General features: G+C 39.5%; 1 protein-coding gene across 1 annotated transcript in view; it reads right to left on the reverse strand.

Moving 5' to 3' along the window:
- The window catches only part of smchd1 (structural maintenance of chromosomes flexible hinge domain containing 1), a 31,078-nt gene that overhangs the window by 1,609 nt on the left and 9,723 nt on the right, over window positions 1-19,746 (reverse strand). Inside the window, exons 16-44 of the mRNA XM_074621451.1 lie at window positions 19,619-19,701; window positions 19,355-19,465; window positions 18,140-18,217; window positions 17,904-18,023; window positions 17,668-17,812; window positions 16,816-16,918; window positions 16,031-16,103; window positions 15,480-15,619; window positions 14,413-14,541; window positions 14,090-14,314; window positions 13,833-13,975; window positions 12,170-12,255; window positions 11,977-12,095; window positions 10,031-10,192; window positions 9,724-9,852; window positions 9,401-9,480; window positions 9,065-9,222; window positions 7,663-7,778; window positions 7,503-7,564; window positions 6,472-6,559; window positions 6,110-6,241; window positions 5,273-5,428; window positions 5,044-5,170; window positions 3,603-3,722; window positions 2,757-2,836; window positions 2,525-2,647; window positions 2,117-2,298; window positions 1,134-1,243; window positions 13-83 (exon numbers count right to left, since the gene is read on the reverse strand). Of these exons, the coding sequence (XP_074477552.1) occupies window positions 13-83; window positions 1,134-1,243; window positions 2,117-2,298; window positions 2,525-2,647; window positions 2,757-2,836; window positions 3,603-3,722; window positions 5,044-5,170; window positions 5,273-5,428; window positions 6,110-6,241; window positions 6,472-6,559; window positions 7,503-7,564; window positions 7,663-7,778; window positions 9,065-9,222; window positions 9,401-9,480; window positions 9,724-9,852; window positions 10,031-10,192; window positions 11,977-12,095; window positions 12,170-12,255; window positions 13,833-13,975; window positions 14,090-14,314; window positions 14,413-14,541; window positions 15,480-15,619; window positions 16,031-16,103; window positions 16,816-16,918; window positions 17,668-17,812; window positions 17,904-18,023; window positions 18,140-18,217; window positions 19,355-19,465; window positions 19,619-19,701 (3,451 nt within the window). The remainder of the gene's footprint in view (window positions 1-12; window positions 84-1,133; window positions 1,244-2,116; window positions 2,299-2,524; window positions 2,648-2,756; window positions 2,837-3,602; window positions 3,723-5,043; window positions 5,171-5,272; window positions 5,429-6,109; window positions 6,242-6,471; window positions 6,560-7,502; window positions 7,565-7,662; window positions 7,779-9,064; window positions 9,223-9,400; window positions 9,481-9,723; window positions 9,853-10,030; window positions 10,193-11,976; window positions 12,096-12,169; window positions 12,256-13,832; window positions 13,976-14,089; window positions 14,315-14,412; window positions 14,542-15,479; window positions 15,620-16,030; window positions 16,104-16,815; window positions 16,919-17,667; window positions 17,813-17,903; window positions 18,024-18,139; window positions 18,218-19,354; window positions 19,466-19,618; window positions 19,702-19,746) is intronic.

The following is a 19,746-nucleotide window of genomic DNA, read 5'->3' on the forward strand; positions in this document are numbered from 1 at the left end:
AGCATCACTCACCGCCACTCTGTAGTCGTTTGCAGAGTTCAGGTCGTCAATCAGAATAGTGTCTTTGAGGAGGTTTTTAAAAGCTGCAAAGGAAACAGGAAACGGTCAGAGCTGTTGAAACTAAAACGAAAATATGCAGTTTAAAATATTTTTAGTAAACTGAAACTAAATAAAAACTATATATTCTAAAAAAAACCTAAACTAAACTGAAACTATATTGCCTGGGTAAAAACTCATAAAAACGAATAAATTCTTTTTTTAGCTATATATAATATATCACTACCAAAAAAAGCTGACAGCAGGAATTTTCGTCAACACTCGTGACATTGAACCCCAGAACCTGAATGGACTTCACCTTCCAGGAGATGCCGCGATTGCTTTAGTAAAGTGGTGCTAACATTATGTCGATTTCTACACAGTTCTCCAACCATGTATTTTTTCAAGTATATATAGCTACATACTTCTGAGACATTATACCTGGTCCTATTAAAAACTACTGTAAAACTAAATATATAAAAACTAAACCTTTCTGAAAAAAACTGACACTAAAACTAGCAAACACACTGAAAACAAACTAAACTGAAATTGAAAAGTCAAAACTAAAATAAAATAAAAATTAACTGAAAATTCAAAACTATAATAACCTTGGTTGAGATAAATATAAACATTCATTACTTTTTTTTTTACTGCTTATACTGATGAAAAACTTTCACAAAGAAGAGATTAAAGGAGAATAAAGAACTTATTTAAGATGGCTATTGATATATTTATGTCTCAATGTATACAAACCATAAATACTCTATATCTGAATAAATAGGAGGAACTCTAAAACTACAGAACGTCCCTAAATTAAAAGTCATTTCAATGTGGACCCAATTTCTGCCCCAGTGACGAGGCCCCCCGGTGAGGACACCCCTCCACCCTGTGAGGCTGGATCCCAGGTGGAACCATTTAGACTCAACAGGAGTAGCGGGGGCGTGAAGGAAATACCCCAACAACAGCAAACACAAAGAGACCTGGGAAGCCTCCAGAAAACTGCAGACACCCTGGACTCCTAATGTAAATCTGCAATGAAAAAACAACCACTAGGCAACGTTACACTGAGCAGGGGAAATCCATTTGAGGCAGCTCACCGATCTTACAGTTCTCCGGGTCGTTGGGGCAATGCAGGAGGTCTCTGGCGAAGACTGGATTCCCAGGGGGTTCAAAGAGGTTGCGGCCATCTTTTATGTGTGGCATCGGCCTGTAAGCAAATCAAAGTGTCTAAAACTGAAAGATATTCTGTTTACTACGATATAAAACAGAGAAAAGCAGAATTGGAGGAGCAGGAACAAGCACATTTGTTTGCTTGACAAATGACTCCAGTGGTTAATCCATTCTTAGAATAGATGTCGATTAACTTTAATCAGGTAATCGTTTCAGTTTTAAGTTACATTATTGTTTCATGGTTTTAACAGAGCTGAAACGATTAGCCGATCAACTAAAATAACTGGCAACGATTTTGATAATCGATTGTTATAAAATCGTTTTATTATCGTCAAGCCAAAATACCAAACTTTCTCCAATTCCAGCTTCACGTTTGTGATGATTTCTTTTCTTTCTCTAGTGTGAAAATGAACTGAAGATTTCTGGGTTTGGGACTCTTGGTGAGACGAAACAAGACATATGAAGGCGCAACCTTGGGGGCTTTTTGGAAATTGTGAAGAGCATGTTACACAAACTTATTTTACTCTTCCTGAGGTTTCTTCCATTTTTTTGGAGGAAGGTTTTTCCTCATCCGAATCGAGTGTCTATGGACAGAGAGTGTCGTATGCTGGACAGATTGTAATATTTGTGATATTGGGATATATAAATAAAATTGACTTCACTTCACTGAAGGTGTTAAACAGTCTGTGCAAGAAGGAGGTGCCACATGATCTTTAAATGACTGTTGTTGGAGGGATTTGGGGAAGGAGACGGCTTAACAATTAAAGACTATAATCAACCACACACAGGAATCTCCGCAGGAAAGCAACTCAGTTGCGTGAACACAAATATAGCTTTAAAGTGCAGGAACACTTGACCACAACCGTGAGCTTTATTTAAAAGAAATCCATCATTGACGCAGAAGGTGTACCTGTTGTATCGTGGCACATAAACACTCTCAAGGGGCATGACCTCCTGCCTGCCTTGGGTGTCTCTATAGATCTTCTTTGCTGCTGCGGTCGTTCTGGTGATGACGCATTTCATGTCACCCCTGATCTGCCAGGAGATAACCCACGCTGCGTCGTCGTCCTGCACAAACGCCAGGTGGCCAACCTGCATTCAGAAGGTAGAAGCGTAAAACACACACAGCTCTGGAAAATAAACTGTGCAATCTGTGAGAATACTTTCTTCAGTCTGGCTAAGCTACTCTCAGACTCACACATTAGCATAAACATTGATTGAACACCTCTGCACTGTCTGTCACCTGTTTCCTGGAATGACACACTGGGTTTTTAAGGTGCTAATATAACAGAAAAGTCCTTCTTTCTTATGACATTACCATCCCCAAAACATCCTGCTGCCCCCCGAAGTGATCAGCGTTGGAGAAAACTCTTCTGGGTGCTCGTAGGATCCTCTGGGCTTCTGTATCCTTCTCTCTTAGGAGTCTGTCAATATCTGGGAACTACAAGAAAACATGCAAATGTCACCTCTCTATAAATATATATAGATTAGATCATGATGTCTACATATACAGAAGTTAAGTGTGAGAACAATTAACATCTTATACATACAGTTTGTGCTATTTCCACTTTCTTGTTGATCAACAGAGCTCTGATGTCAGCCTCTTTTCCACTTGCACCCTTGTGACTAGCTACGATGGAAGAAGTACTTGCAATTAGAGACCATTTCAAACACATATTGGCAGAGGCAGAAATAAAGCAAAGACAAGCAGGGCTGGGTTTTGTGCCTCAATACTTTCTTGGTCGAAATGCAACAGCATGAGGATGAGAAATGAAGCAAGCGTGCGGCAAGTGCCAAAAACGGCAGTTCCTCAAATGACCACTTGAGGCTGGCTCCAAAAGCGAGTCAATCCCCAAAGACCCCCCCATGTTAAAATGCCCAACTTTACAGTAGAAATAATCATGTTTAAAGCCTGGTACGAAAACCGGTTTTCTCTATAGCTAATTTCCCCGTTCATGAAAAGTGTACACGGGGTGAATCTTTATATAACTCACCCGTTTAAATTACATTAAGGTTTAAGAAACATGATGGAGCAACATGGCGGACTCCTATGTAGATATGAAGGGCTCATTCTAAGCTAACGAAAACACAATTATTCTTAGTTTCAGGTGATTATACACTATTGAAAACATAGTTATGAATATTATATTCCATTTTTGCTAATAGATCCCCTGAAATGTTACACACTGTTGCTTTAAGAACTTGGGCTTGTTTGTAAAAACAAAAGAAGTGATTCTATTCTTTGATGTAAGGTGTTTCAAAACTATATTGTTTTGGTATTGAAACTCACTTATTGACAGTAATGAGAAAACATTTCCAACGACACCCATTTGTCCGGTAGCACACTGCATATTAGCTCATTTAGACCAAAAAAAAAAAAGAGGATAAAAACTTACAGGCCAGCAAAGTAGCGAGTTCATTATGGTCAGTAAACATGTCTTTGTATTTAGCAACAGCAGTAGTGAGTTCATCTTTCTTCCTGGACAGCTCAGACATTTTCCGTTGGTTCTCTGCATCTAAAACAGAGAAAGATAAATAGACAAACGCAAATTAGAAATGAAACCTTTGCAGAAGTACGACATGCAGATTGCTTTGCACTTATGTAGGAATGGTGGTTGCTAAGAAACTTATTCCCCTGGGAACTCATTACAGAAAAATATCCTTGATAAATGAGAATGTTTCTCTCCGGCTGGTGGGCGGTGCTTGGCATTTCCTCAACTGATCTCAACATGGCGGCCGAGTCACAAACTTTCTCATTTTACAGCTAAACAGTACACTACAAGACGATTCTGAAAACATTTGAGGAGATAAATAGGCATTACAGTAACAGAATACTGATTCATATTTGATCAGCGAAGTGAAAGAGGAACGATGTTGGCGCTGGGAGATGGAATTGTGAAATAGAAGAAAGATTTGCTGCTATGGCAAGGAAACCCCAGCGTTTTTGATGTTTCCTCGAGGGTGAAAAAAGAAAAAAGCTGGCGTGAAACAGGAGAGGCACTTCAGCGACCCAGTGAGTAGGCTACTGCCGTTAGCATGAAGCTTCCCTCCTGATCACACACATCGTGAAAGACGACCAGCAATGATTGGTCAGGGACCGACGTGTAGTCTGTCATGTCTCTCGGCCAAGTCATGACAAGAATTTATGACTCTCATTCGCCTAATCTGGCATAGTGACCATCGTAACCGACAAAAGTATTGTGTAGTCTGAAGCAGGCATAAGAGACGTATATCTCAAAACATGAGCAAATGAAACCAAAACTCTCTGCATGGTTGAATACCACTAAGGGTGAGTGAGAAAATGTGATTTTTGTAAATCACAATAAGAAAAGAATATAGTGATTCCTTTACTCAAACTTAGACTGCTCATCATATCACTTCAAACCATCTAATCATCCATCCATCCATCTGCAACCGCTTATCCCGTTAGGGGTCGCGGGGGGGCTGGAGCCGATCCCAGCCGACATTGGGCGAAGGCAGGGTACACCCTGGACAGGTCGCCAGTCCATCGCAGGGCTGACACATAGAGACAGACAACCATTCACGCTCACATTCACACCTACGGGCAATTTAGAGTCCACAATTAACCTAACCTGCATGTCTTTGGACTGTGGGAGGAAACCGGAGTACCCGGAGAAAACCCACGCTAACACGGGGAGAACATGCAAACTCCACACAGAAGGGTCCCAAGCCGGATTCGAACCTGCAACCCTCTAGCTGTGAGGCGCCAGTGCTAACCACTGCACCACCGTGCCCATCTAATCATATGATGTGAAATATGAGTCACATGTCACTTTCATGCACCAATTACAGCCCAAGTTTTTTTTTAAATCATACCATTGTAAAAAAGGAAGAGGAGCTCAAAAGCAGCCAGCGACGTGGGAACCATCGACACTTCAGGTTTGAAGAGGAGGATGTATGCGCTTCCATTCTCCCCGGGGCTGTTCTCCATGATAGCCAGCCTCTGTGCAGAATAAATTATACAATTGTCATATGTGTGACGTGCATCATGGTGCCATTACAAAAATAAAGGCTGTGGTGTGTCCTATGACGAATGGTTACTCACAGGGATGTGGGCCTTCCCTTCAACTAAGCTCATTTTCAAGCTGTTGGTTTTGCCTTCGAACACAGGGAGGGTTTTGTTGCCCTCTTCACTGAAGTTCTTTATAGAAACGAGCACGTTCCCGTCCAGGTCCTGCCCCGCGGGGTTTCCATATGAATCCTGGAATCAGTGAAAGAACTCAATCAGGCTGTACATCAGCTGATAAACATCCAAATTACAGCTTTAACTCTAAGAGGCCCACAATAGACCTGTTTTTGTCTTTTTATGGGGGTACAGGGGGTATTTAGGAGGAGATAGTTGACACTTGAGAATTGCTAAAAATGATCAATAATCCCTCCAAAATAGCACATTAAGACACCAAGATCTTGAGGAACACCATAGAAAAAGCCATGCTGTGATTTAGTATCAAAAACTTTTGACGTTTGGAGATTTCTGCAAGAATTGCATTTTTCAGCGATTAGATGGCGAGCACTTCTGTTGTGTAAACTGCTCAGAAACCCCCTTATTGTCAATCTACCTAGGAAAGCCATCCATCCTCTGAATGCTCTAGGTCTCTAGTTTGTGGCTGTAAAGTTTCATGAGGCTGTGATTATCCTAGAGGTCACCACAGGTCATTTTATACAGCGAGGTCCAGTTTAAAAAAAATGGTCTCAATATGGGTTGAAAAATCTGGTTGCCATGGTAATGAATTACGTCTGACTATTAACTATTATAAGTAAAACTGTCTGGAGGAGGGGCTTTAAAGACAGTAATGTCTGCCGGGGTCTCAAGAGGGTTAAAATTCATACATCTACTTGGAAAACTGATTCACATGTATGCCTTCTAAAGATATGAGCTCACCATTATCCTCAGAGTCATATTCTCCACCAAGGTTCGGTTGGCGATGACCTTACTGTAGGAAACAACTGGGGTTGGCGGCTGAGAGTCGGGTCCCAGTTTGACAGGTTGATTGGCCACCACGTTTATAGTAATCTAGGAGACAGGAAACAGTGCTGAGGTTAGTCATTCCTCCCAGTGAGTCAGGATGATGACCTACACCCCTGCTGCAACTCAATGAACTACCACTTTCCTCTTGAACGGTTATGAGAGACAACACCGTGGAGACATCTCCATATGCTTTGTATTTTTTAAGTCAACTGTTCGTTGTGTGGAAAGAACTCATAAAGTTGCTGTGGTGTTTCCAGATGTTAGGATCAACCAACCTGATCACTGAACAGGTCATTTGTTTCGCCGATTTTTAGAGCAAACTGGATGGTGTGCTTTCCAACATGTTCTGGGATCTCTTTATCTCTGCAGAGAAAGAAAGCAAAAAATACATTTTATATTATATATATATATACTGTATATACAGTCTATTTACATTTCTTAGGTGCTTTCTCCAATCTCGCCTACTTCAGCTTTAACAAAAGGAACTGTATATACATATATGGAGATAAAATTATATTCACCAGAAGTATAAAACATTACATGTCCATTATAAATTAAAAGAAAATACCAATAATTTGTGAGGGAAATGTATTAATAAATAATTCCTTACAATGACTGATATATTTGCCTTCAGGACATCTCTGACTACATACATACTGAAAATCAAACAAGTGTATGATTCAACTTTTTCCCCATGGTCTAGTGTTAACAAAAGTTAACAAAAATCGCAATACATATCGAATCGGCACCTAAGTATTGTGATGGTATCAAATTGGGAGATAGCTGTATCGTCCCAGCCCTAATGGACACAGGTAAATAACAGGTTAACGCGAGTGAGAGAGGACTGACTTGGACTTCTGCAGAAGTCTGATGTTTGCCTGACATCTCGGCTGAAGAGAACATACAGAATAACATCCATAAAAGCCATAAAGAAATTTGAGACGGCAATATTTCCATTCCCTGCATAGAAGTGGGAGCTCTCGAGACAAAAATAATAATTTGCTCCTTCGTACACGCCCCTAAGCAAAACGTTTTTTTTTATTGCTATACTTTGTGCACTGTGAAACCGAACCAGAAAATAAATTAATTTCACTCTGATTCAGACTAGCAAACAGTTACCGTTGAACAGAGCCAGGCCAGCTGTTCCCCCCTGCTTCTAGTCTTGCTAAACGAAGCGGCTACTAACAGTAACTTCATATTTACTGTACAGACATCAGAGTGGTATCAATCTTATCATCCAACTCTATCCCTTTAAACTTCCCGCAACAACTCCAACAGAAGCAGACAAGATGTATAAGCATTTTACCTGAAGTGAAACCGGTCATTCTTCTCGTTCTTCATGGGTTTACTACACTTCAGCTCAGTGGCCTGGACAAGAGAAGCAGCAAATGAGATATTAGTTTAAAAGAAAAGCGAATAAGAATCAGTGACAGTTACAGTCCTTCTGCTGGTAGTCAGTCACTCACCGGCTGTGGAGGCTTTATTCCTAACGGCACTCCCTTCCACAGATACATGGACGCAGCAGCGGGGTTGAAACGTGTAATCGGGCTTCCTTCATCAGACACCACCATCACTGAGAAGACTGAACAGACACACAAAGCTATGAGTGCTAAGAGGCGTTAACCTGGTTGTATTTAGGCTACATACTCACATTACCACCAAATGTGGCCCAAATCCAAATTAGTTTGCTCTCATGAGACACAGATCTGATGTTTTCAGAGTAGTGTGGACACAGAAATCAGATTTTTTCCAATCAGATCTGATCCACTTTCACGTTGTCCTAAATCCGATATCTGATCACTGGCCATGCGACCGCTGTGAGAACGGTCGTATCGGAATTCATGTATGTTTTTTAACATTATACTTCACTGCGCAGGTGCAGATCACTCACCATACAGTGTCGGAGCGGTCGGTTTAAACTACAGAAGAGGAAGAACCTCTCTCTCTCCACAGAACTGTGACAGTGTGTCCATCACACACTGATAAATGTGTGTTAACTGACCGAAAATACTTTTTCTATATTCCATGTTCTTCTGCTAAATTATGCGCGTCTCCCTCAGTAGAACTCCCATTTAATAAATCAGCAGTTACAAAAATGTGTGAACTGCGTCGTTAAGGCAGATGAGCTTTATCTGGGAAACATCACGTTTAATCACTTTACATGGAGCTAAATTTAATACCGAATTATATTTATGTTTACAGAATGAGTTAGTGTCTATACGAGTCGTAAGAAATCATAAATTATATCTTTAGAAGGAGTAGATGTTTGGCTGTTAAATTTAACAATTTGTCAACGGAGGTTTTGCTCCGACAGCAGGAAACAGTTGAAGACTTTATTTATTTTAAATGTAAATTCATAACTTATCAAACAGACTTTTCATAATTCACTCAGTCCCTCTGAAAAAATTGTGATGTTTCATAAAGCAGAACTCTGATTTAATAAAATCATATACTTTAAAAAGGGATTGGATGTGCTGACTGGTGGTGTTTCGGGATATCAAACAGTAACGTTACACATCTTACTTTAGTTTATGTAACTTATTACACAGAAGAGCTGTTAAAGTTTAATATCAGCCGAAATGAAAAGTCTTTCTTTGGGAGTCTTACAAAGTCATACGTTATGATTTAGGAGTAATATCTGTGTAACGGGGAACTCTGATCTGTTAAATGAGCAATATGTTAATGGAGTCTGGCAGTCACTGGAGATCCGCTCACACTGATGTCAAATATGGGTCAAACATGAACCTGAATGTGAACAGTCTAGGCAGAAACATTGGATCTGGGCAAAAAACAAATCTGAATTGAGTATTGAACCCTGTAATGTGAACGTTGCCATAGTGAAACAAGAGTTAGAATAGAGAGGCAAACCTGGGAAGACGCCTCCAGCAGGAAACATGGCATCGGTGTTATACTCCACTGACAGGCTGACAGGTTTGGTGGGATCAGGGATCACAGTGAGCTTCACTGATGGACCAGGGATCGGTTTTTGGTTGAGGGAACCTTTAAACTCCAGCCGGTAGTCCCCCCTAGTGGAAAAACAGGGTAACAACACTCCCAATAGTAACTGGTGAGACATAATGTCATGTATACAGTAATGGAAATGTGCATGACTGATGATGCAATCTCATTTGGGGCACTACCCTTATTGTATTATGATGATGGTAAATCCTTCCTTTATATATAGTATTATAAAGTGACACTCACTTTGGTCCGCTCACACTATTAACAGTGAAAGAGGCTTTCCCTTCTGCGTCCACGGGTTGTGAGGTAACAGATGTCATCACCTAAAACAACAAGAAGATCTCATCACATTTCTCTCAATCGCGACCGACCGAGATCGCGACCCAGAGGCAGACAGTTGTGCAGAGTGAAAGCGAGGCTTGTAGGGAACCAACCTAAATGCCAGTGGTGTCATTATTCTATAGCCAATGCATTGTGAACATTTACTTCATAATGATAAGTTAAAGCAAAAACAATGTCCATCACCACTTTAAATGGTACGCGTTTGTATTGCTTGTAAAGCTGACCTTCAGTGTCGAGGGTGAAGACTTCACTTGAACCACAACCCTCTGGTCTGTAGAGGGGTTTTCCCACTCGTCATACAGCTGGACGAGGAACGGTGTGGTGATGCCCTGGTCATTCAACACCTGCAAAGGCTTCTAGATAAAAAACAAAAAAACAGTTTAGCTGCTGAATAATGAAAATATAACACAATTGTGAACTAAGAGCATCAAAATCATTTATTTATTTAAGTATTATTACTGAGCTGTAATCCCAACCAGGGAAGTTGTGATTACATGGTCAGCTTCTTAGCCAGTGAACCTCTTGTCTTACCTCCACTGGCCCACTGACAAGTTTAAGCTGAGCAGGGACTCCGGCGGTCACTGTAATTATGACGCGCGCCACGTAGCTCCCGTAGGTGAAGCACAGCTCTCTGGGACCAGGAGTCCCAGCCTGGAACTGCAACCCCGTTACCAGAACACAACTGCTGTCCCCCTGATTTCAACACACAGAGTGAATATCATTCATCAGTAATTAGTATCAGTACATACACAATTAGGGAAGAAGTATTCAACATACTCAATTAAACCATATTTGAAACAAAATGCCCAAATTGTGATGGTTCCGTGTTTTCAAATGGGAGAATTTGCTGCTTTTCTTTGTCTTACATTTTAGTAAATTATTGGGATTATTACTGTTGTTGTTGTTGTTGTTCAGGCAAAACGAGACATTTAATGACAACATATTGTGCTCTAGGAAATTGTAATTGGCATTTTTTCAGATTTTCTGATGTTTTACAGAACAAACATTTGATCTATATTCATGCAAATAATTGTTAGTTGACGCCCTAATATTTTATATTTATGATCATTATAGGTTTTGCAAATTTAAATCAAATTAACTAGTAACTATAACTGTAGAATATATTTAGTGGAGTAAAAAGTACAATATTGCCCTCTTGTGGAGTAATTAAGCAGCATAAAATGTAAATTAAAAATAAAGTACCTCAAACTGATTTTCATTAAGAAGTAGCATAAGTTTACCACACAAACAGAAGAAATGTTGCCTCTTAGTTACAGCTGCTAGACAAACAAATAAAGCTTATCATCATATTTGCTGCTGTATAACCTACAGGGGAAACACTTCCTTCTAATGAGTGCATACTCAACGGCTGGTATTCTACAACAAAGCCCATCCACTGGCTGTAAATTCACAAGGTATGAAAACATTCAGGCAATGAATCAAAGATCTTCTCAGTCAGGAATGTCTCTGATACCAGGAGAGCAGAGAAGGAATATTTATTTAGTCTTAAGAGGTTCTCATCAGTGCAATTCACATTTTATGACCTTGTTGGCTTAACTCTCTCATGCATATATCATGTGTTTGGCTTGTTTATGGTGCAGAGGTTGAGGAGGGAGAGATAGAGGAGACGTCCTCGCCTGGGGAATCACGGTGTGCAGGAGTAAGGGGGCAACTAAATCTCATCCCACACATTGTTATATAGGACAATACAGGACATTTGGACCCACAACTCGCTGCAAAACATTTGGAATACTCTTCATGAGCTAGTTAGTAGAAATTTTGATTTTATTTAAAAAAAATAATAATAACAACAACCTAAAAGTTTGTAGAAAGCTGAGATGAGAGAGAAAACAGCACGAGTGAACAACTACATTTTAATTCCGGGCTGAACAATTCCTTTAACCCTTTGAACACTGCAATAGAAATTGTTTTGCTTATTGTGATGTCAGTTCTTGGAGTATCTTCAAATACTTAAAACCTGTACAACCTAAACTACAAGTTTATGTCACACAATACACTATAATAATTGATAAATGGAATTGTGTCAAAATGTTTTTTTTTCATGAAATGTTATTAAATGAACACACAAAACATATAGATCCAAAAGATGCATGAACAACATATTTCTTAGCACTCCATAAGTTATTTGAACTATGCACATTTTCTTGTTTTTGAGATATGCACATTTTTATAAGCAGATCGAGTGCAAAGATAGATTTGTTACGTTCCGCATATAATGTAACGTTATGACGTCATCACGAGCGTACAACGTGACGACGCGAAAGACAAAAGCCTTGGCTTTCTGCTGCAAAAAGAATTAATGCTCAAGCTATTATGTTTTTTATTTTAGATCGATTTAAACAGGATCATGTAAACAACGATGTCCCGCGGCCGCCCGAGGGAGGTTCATTTTTAAAAGGTTGATTTCTGAATTCTAAATCAAGTTTTCCTTTAAGTTTCTGTGTCTCTTTTCCTACCTGCCATCTGAAGACGATGGTCGATTTGTCCAGACCCTCAGCTTCCACGATCATGTCCTTCTCACAGGTGGGGGTAAGCGTCTTGGTTGCATTATCATACTTGTCCACAAGCTCCAAACCTGTATAAGGAAAAAGAGATGTTCAACCATGTCCTCAAAAATAAGATTTTTGGGGTGATTAGGTTCATACTCACTGATGTGTCCAGGTAGGATGTCACCCAGCTTCACTTTGTCTTGGAGTAGAGTTGCTTTCAGGCGTGTTGGTTCATCTGGACGAGGCCTACAAACCAAACAAGCAGGGATGTAGAATTTGAAAGATACCAGTCTGGATATCAAAAGAAATGTCGACATTTTGGGAAATACTCTTATTCGCTTTCTTGCAGAGAGTTAGGTGAGAAAATCGATACCACATAAAGCATAAAGCCTGGAAACGGGCTGCGTCTGAACCAAAACATGTTGCTTTTACACTTCAGTTTTTGTAAATATTAAACAAAGGAAATATGTGTTAATTAGTGAGCTTTAGAGGCGCTGATTTTTTGACAGCCAGGCCAGCTGTTTCCTTCTCTTTCCAGGCTTTATGCTAAGCTAACAGACTGCTTGCATATCGTAGTGTATAATCAGCCTTTTAACTGTTATAATATATTTTATTTACTACTGTGTAGAAGGCAAAAGCCTTTGCAAAAACATGTAAGAACATGTTCTCTGTGTCCTGTGTGAACTACAATGGACCTCTGCCTCTCCTGTTTTCTATGTGAAACCACCTGCATGGGTCTCTGAGGGTTCAAGGTTGAGAAGTGAAAGAATAGAGAAGGCAATATCGAAAGTGTATAAAAGAGCAGGAGGAAAACAAGTGTCAGACCACTCTGCAGACTGGAAGTCTCCTTCTCTCAACAAAACAGACAAGGAACTCAAGAAAATTATGTCTTCATTTGCTTATTGAAAAATACTACAATATTTAGACATGAGAGCATCTTCTCAGCTCTTGGCAAGAAAAAAAAAAAAAAAGCCTATTTCCCAACATGAACAATTCCTTTAAGCTTGCAAACTAGGGCTGTTGCAGTGATAATGACTGGCTCATTATTATGACTTCAGTGCTATATAAATAAGCTTTATTTTTAGGCTAGTATGAGGCATAGTGTTGCTTTTTAAATGTCAAAGATGACCGTTTTAAAACTAATTAAATACTTATTTATTGTTAAATGCAGAAGGGCAATGTAAATGTAATTTTGGAAAATGTAAATCAGCTACTATACAGCGCCCAGGGAGCGGTTTGGGGATCAGTACCTTGCCTAAGGGCACCTCGGAAGTGCCCAGGAGGCAAACTGGTACCTCTCCACCTACCGGTCCACACCGGCGAAAAACCTCCAATTCGCAAGCCAAGTCCCGTATGGACTGAGCTACTGCTGCCTCATGAGGCGCAGCGTATTTTCAGCTAAGACGCTTTGTTTACGTCTGGTTGCTATGATACGGAATATCGTAGAGTACTTGCTCCAGATGAAGGAGAGGCTGAAGTACGTAGGGAGAGAGGACGGACCCGCCGGTCTATGTGTATTAACTTCTCCTCCGCTGTTGTGTCAGCACTTGCAGCCTACATGTAGGTTATTACTGTTGGTCTTTATTGTATTTGTCCCACCCTTCCTCCATTGTGATTGGACGGCTGGGTAAATAGTGACAGTGACATCAAACGTGCACCACTCATGCGGCACTCCCATTGCAAAAACTGAACATACTGTAGCGGTTGTTTGCCAACCCCTGTGGTTGGCTTGTCAATGGTGCGGTGTTGTAATACTGTGGTTATTGCGACAGCCCTATTACAAACACTGAATCACAGCTTTGAGTCGGGTTTGTGTGTCTTACACTATGTGGAAGGAGACGGACACACTCTGGTCTTTGTAGGACACCTGGTAGAATCGTTTTTCCTGCACCTGCGAGGGCACATGTACGTCAGGCAGCTTCCCCTGGACCAGATCCTCCATATTTGCATCTCCCGTCCAGTTAACCTTAAACACAGTCAGAGTGAACAATGGAAGTTCAAATACAAGGACTGATTTACTGCAGCAACATGGTTTCTTTAATTTATCACCACACCATCTACATGTATATGCCAGGCACACCTTGATCATGGAGGCTATTTCAGCAGTGGGAGGAACCTCTCTACCAGCCTCATCATACAGCTTATAGAACAGGTTCTCCAGCAAGCCTCCAGCCAGCCAATCGATCTCATCGTTGTTTTTCAGCACCAGATTCTCGTCATCCGCGCTGCAGATCTCCATGTGGGAGACTCTTGTGCTGGGCACCACCTTCAGTGTCCGCACGACCAACGCCATCTTCTTCTGACTCTTGTGAGAAAACAAAGAAGGAATGGAGACATCACGATCAAAGTTTTAAATCGGGGAATGTTCTACAGAGCAGAAAGCTTTGCTTTATTTTAACTTACAGGGATCTTAAATTGAACTTTGAGGTTTTGTGGTTCTCCGTTGATTATTTTCAGGTTTATGGGCTTTGTCGTCAGCTGTCCAGCTCCTGTGATGCTGCAGTCCGTTGCTACTGGTCCAAGCCCCTCAACCTGATTCACAAATAAAAGGATGAGGATAATTCAACACACAGTATTTATTTATGTTCATTCAGATTATATTATTAAATCAAAAGAAAGAAGGAAAGAGTAGGCCCAGAAAGAATGCCTGTTGGGCTTGGGTTTACCATGTTATGATTTGAGCATATTATGCTAAATGCGGTACCTGTGAGGGGTTCTGGACAATATTTGTCATTGTTTTGTGTTGTTGATTGATTTCCAGTAATAAATATATACATACATTTGCATTAAGCAAGCATATTTGCCGACTTCCATGTTGATAAGAGTATTAAATACTTGACAAATCTCCATTTAAGGTACATTTTGAACCAAAAAAATGTGCGATCAATCATGGACAATCATGCGGTTCTATATTTTTCTCCTGGAATACACTGCAAGCTAAGTTGAAACTGGAAAATCTGATTACTTTTGATGAATTTAAAACATTAATGAAAGACCTAGAAGCAGAGTCAATCGAGAGCTGTCTGTTTATTTTCACTTTAACGTTGGCTTCAAACACTTGATTTTAATGTGTTTTGTATGATATAATGCTATGTATTTATTTTGTATTTGTTTTATGTTGTGGCGTCTGAAACTTTAATGTATGTTTAAATGCTGCTGTCTTGGCCAGGTCTATCTTAATATCAATGAGAACTATCTGGTTAAATAAAGGTTAAATAAAAATAAAATTAATTGATTGACAGCCCTAATATTTTTATTTATTCTGAGGTGCACTTACGTCCTTTTGACCCCAAATCGTTCAGTGTGTTCAGTGGTAGATCTTTTGTTTTTTAATTAATAACTCTGGATTGGTTTAGACTTCACATATGCCCTTTTGGCAGTAGAAAGAGCTTTCATTTGATATATATGAATTACGGTCCGATTAATCAAAATGCTCCTCTTATAGTTGGAGGTTTTGACACCGACAGTACCTGGCAGCTGACGATCTGTTTGGGGTGAGCGGCGATGTTTCCGGCCTCATCGTGAACTTCAACATTAAATGTGACAGGCTGTTGGTTCTCGACTGTGATTGGGTCGTCTTCTGGCGTCACATGGAGGGAATGTGGATTACCTGAAAAACAGCGTCATGCAGCTGAGAATTATAGTGTGTTCAGTTCGGCGGTCGATTATTTACACAAAGAAAGATAAGTTGCTAAAGAGGCACTGGTGGCAAGATGGTGGTATGATCCATTTCTTAACGTCCAACAGATTACCATTTCAACCACAGCTGGATGACGTTGGATATCTTTACAATCAACTGTTGCCTCTTTTTTTAATTACTCGATTAATCTTTAATTCTATAAGATGCTGGAAAACAGTCCAAAACTTAAATATATTTAATTTACAATGATATAAAACAGGGAGAGAAGGTAAATCCTTCCATTTCAGAAGCTGAAAAGATTAATCGATCACTTAATCGATTAATTTGATCATCCAAGTAATCGTTTCATTGTTCTAAATGAATTACTAAATGCAGTCTTACCTGGAAGAACACTGATCTTGATAGTCTGCGTGTCTTCTTTCAGGCCAGGCATGGTCACTTTCAGGTCATACGTCTGCAAAATAAAATACAGGAAGGAAATAGATAACGGAGGAGAAGCAGTTTCTGTCTCGTCTGTCTCTGTCAAGCAGATGTTCTTTGTGTCAGATGTTGTTCTCTTGTCTACAGAGCTGACAAGTGATATTTCCTTTTTTCTAGGGCTGTCAAAGGTAACGTGATAATAATGCGTTAATGCAAATTTGTTTTAATGCCACTCATTTCTTTAACGCATTAACACAACTTGTGATTTTTAGGTTGTAGCGGGCTCAGTTTTAAAGATAAAGAGAAGATACTGGCATCATATGAAACTAGGAAACCCAAGGAATCCATTGGTATCATGTCATACTAGCTTGTCGGGAAGGAGGTTAAATAACGCTCCAAACTTGCGCTAAATTTTGGTGAGGAAAGACTGTCATGGCCATTTTCAAAGGGGTCACTTGACCTCTGACCTCCAGATATGTGAATGAAAATGGGTTCTATGGGTACCCACGAGTCTCCCCTTTACAGACATGCCCACTTTATGATAATCACGTTTGTATCTAACTTGTTTGTATGTGATTTTACGGCATTAGTGAAATGTAGGTCCTTGTGCAAAATCATCTAAAAGATCCTTCTTGTCTACACTCTTAGTGCTATGTTTTGTTACATAATTACACCTTGTGCATCAACTTTTCTAGTAAATAGGCAAACTAATGTCTTGTGAGAGGAGAGCATATTGTTTTTCTAACCTTTGATTGTTGGTAATTCAGGACTTTTCCTCTTGCTTTGACACTTCTGATGGTGAACGTTGTCCCCCTGTTGTCCACTGTCTCGTAACTCAGATCCAGGCCACTAATTAATAATGAAGATAATGTTAATGGGACAAGAGCCAACTCCCACATCTGGCAAAGTAAAGACATGATGATCTTTATGATAAACCAATGATATGTATACTTAGTTCAGGTGTTTTGAAGTGGGGTTGTATGAGGTATCCATAGTCAGTGTATTACCTACAGTAGATGACAGTCTACGCGCCCCCAGCTTGGAGAAGCATACAGGAGTTACCCATGGAAGCAAAGCAATGTACTGCTGTGGACAGGGCCGGCAGCAAAACATATTTTAGATACCTAAAAGAAACGGCAACCTAAAAAAAATCAATATCAGTTTAAGTGTGCGCTATATTTGGAATATTTCCACTGATTTACCTTGCCGTGAGAGCCACTTACTGATATTGATTTATTTTAGGTGAGCCTCTTTTAGGTGGCTAAAATACGTTTTGCTGCCGGCCCCGTCCGCAGCAGTACATTACTTTGCTTCTGTGCGGTAACTCCTGTCTCCAAACTGGTGGCGTGCTGACTGCCATCTACTGTAGGTAATACACTGACTATGGATAAGTACCTCATACAACCCCACTTCAAAAGCACCAGAACTATCCCTTTAAACTTACAAATCAGTTACATAAACGTGCTGTTCTTCAATAAAAAACACATGTCAAAACAGCATGTCAAGCAATAAGAATAGAGGGTCTTCTTAGTAATCTGTCCACTGAAAACACAACAAAACTGAGGTTACATGTTTTCAAATTAAGTGGAGTGACCCACCTGCATTTGAGTTCAGGTTTGAGATCAGGAGGAGACATCACCGAGTGGTCATAACCATCTTTTATCAGCAGAGGAATGTCGAACGGCACTCCAATGCGAAGAGTAGTGCTCACTTCGCCGATAACGAAACTCTCAGCACTGCCCTCTGAGAAGGATAAGAACAGTGGAAGTGTGTGATTAGGGCAAGCAGAAAGCATAACAAAATATGACATTTGAAGTTTTGTGGTTTTCCTTACCACTGATGGTGAACTTGAGTTTGTAGCTTGGAAGCTCTCTGCCTCCAAAGGTAGTCGCATTACTTTCATGTATCACAGTACTCAGGGTAAGAGTATACTTCCCCAGGTCGGTCAGTTTCTCTGCCAAAGACGAGATGTTAAATTATAATAAAAACGTGATCTTTCAGCAGATAAAAATCAGAACATCCAAAAAGTCACCATAAAATGATAAAGTTGACAAATAAAAAGAAATGTACCAATCTTGTTGACATAGTAACACCACTTTGCTGAATGTCGGGCAGGAGGACAAGAGAAAACCTCCTCATCTCTAGGGCCTACATATGAAAGACAAATAGAGTTTACTACAACATTCAGAGGAAAAAAAAACACTGTTACAAACTGTATACCAAGAAAGAATTATAAAGTAGGGAAAAGTATAGTAAGCTGAAAGAAAATTAAGTAGCAACAACTTTTTTTAGTCATTTAACAAGTGACAATTCTCTAGTTCCCACTTTTCAAATGTGAGGATTTGACGCTTTTTTGTCGTAAATTAGAGTAAACTGAATATTATCAGGTTTTAGACTGTTGGTCAAAAAAAAAACAAGCAACCTGACGATATCAAACTTGAGCTCTGGGAAATTGTTAGGGCTGCAACTAATGAATATCTTCATTATCGATTAATCTGACATTTATTTTCTAGATTGATCAATTAATCATTTATTCTATTAAATGTCAGAAAATAGTGAAAAACGTCCATCCCAGTTTCTCAAAGTCCAAGGTGATGTCTCTAAATGTCTTGTTTTGTCACCCAAAACCCCAAAATATTCAGTTTAATACGTATATTTGAGAGGATGAAAACAACATTTTCTAACATTTTTGCAATAATCGATTAGTCAAATTATCTCTGCAGCTCTAGAAACTGTAAAAGTAATTTTTTACTAATTTATAGTCTGAATGGTTAATCAAGAACATAAACTATTAATAAATAATTTAATCTATATATTAATAAGAATTATTTGTTGCAGCTCTGCAACAAGGGAAGTCTATAAAACAGAGCACAAGAGAAACGGTAAATATGTTTCAAATTTAATAACAAAACTCCTAAAGTTATGAAGATGATTCTTTATCATGGATTTGCATCCACCACTTTCACTGGCATTACAATATATAGTTTAATAATATACCTCTCAGTTATCTTAAAATTACAAATTCATTGTGTATTTAACAGTTAAATTGCTATTACCTAATAATTTGAGCAGTAGCTTCTCTGCATCATCATTCTTAAAGCCCCTTAGCTTAGAAATGGAAGAAATAAATACTTTATGGTGAATCTTTTTCTCTGCTAATTAGTTGGCTTACTGTTTGTAGGTTTTATCTTTAAGAAGTTAAATAACACAGCATTGCACCTTAAATATTAAACCATCTGATTGAGCTTTTCAGATGTTTAGAGGAGTGGGTTTTGTTTTTCTTACCGTGCTTGACGATTTTGACCTCAATAACCAGTTTTTTCCCTCCCTGGCCCACTGCTGGCATCTTGGATACTGACTCTCCCTTCTTGTTTACAATTTTGATTTGGAATGGACCTGAAATGATGTGAAAGTGAAAACATAAACCATACAGTGTGACGTTTGGGCTCCATGAAAAGGGAAGTTTTTTCCACATTATTATGTTTCTATGCACATTGCACACCGATGTGTGTGTGACCGGTGTGGTGTCCAAACAGTGAAGCAGTTTACCTAACGGAGTCCCAGCTGGACGAACAGCATTCAGTGGCCAGGGGTTCCCTTCTGGCCAGTCCACTTGCAGAATATCTGGAAGCCTGGAACAAATAAATACAATTTACTTGAGCTGATAAAGTCTCATC

Source organism: Sebastes fasciatus, chromosome 21 (assembly GCF_043250625.1).
Source record: "Sebastes fasciatus isolate fSebFas1 chromosome 21, fSebFas1.pri, whole genome shotgun sequence".
NCBI lineage: Eukaryota > Metazoa > Chordata > Actinopteri > Perciformes > Sebastidae > Sebastes > Sebastes fasciatus.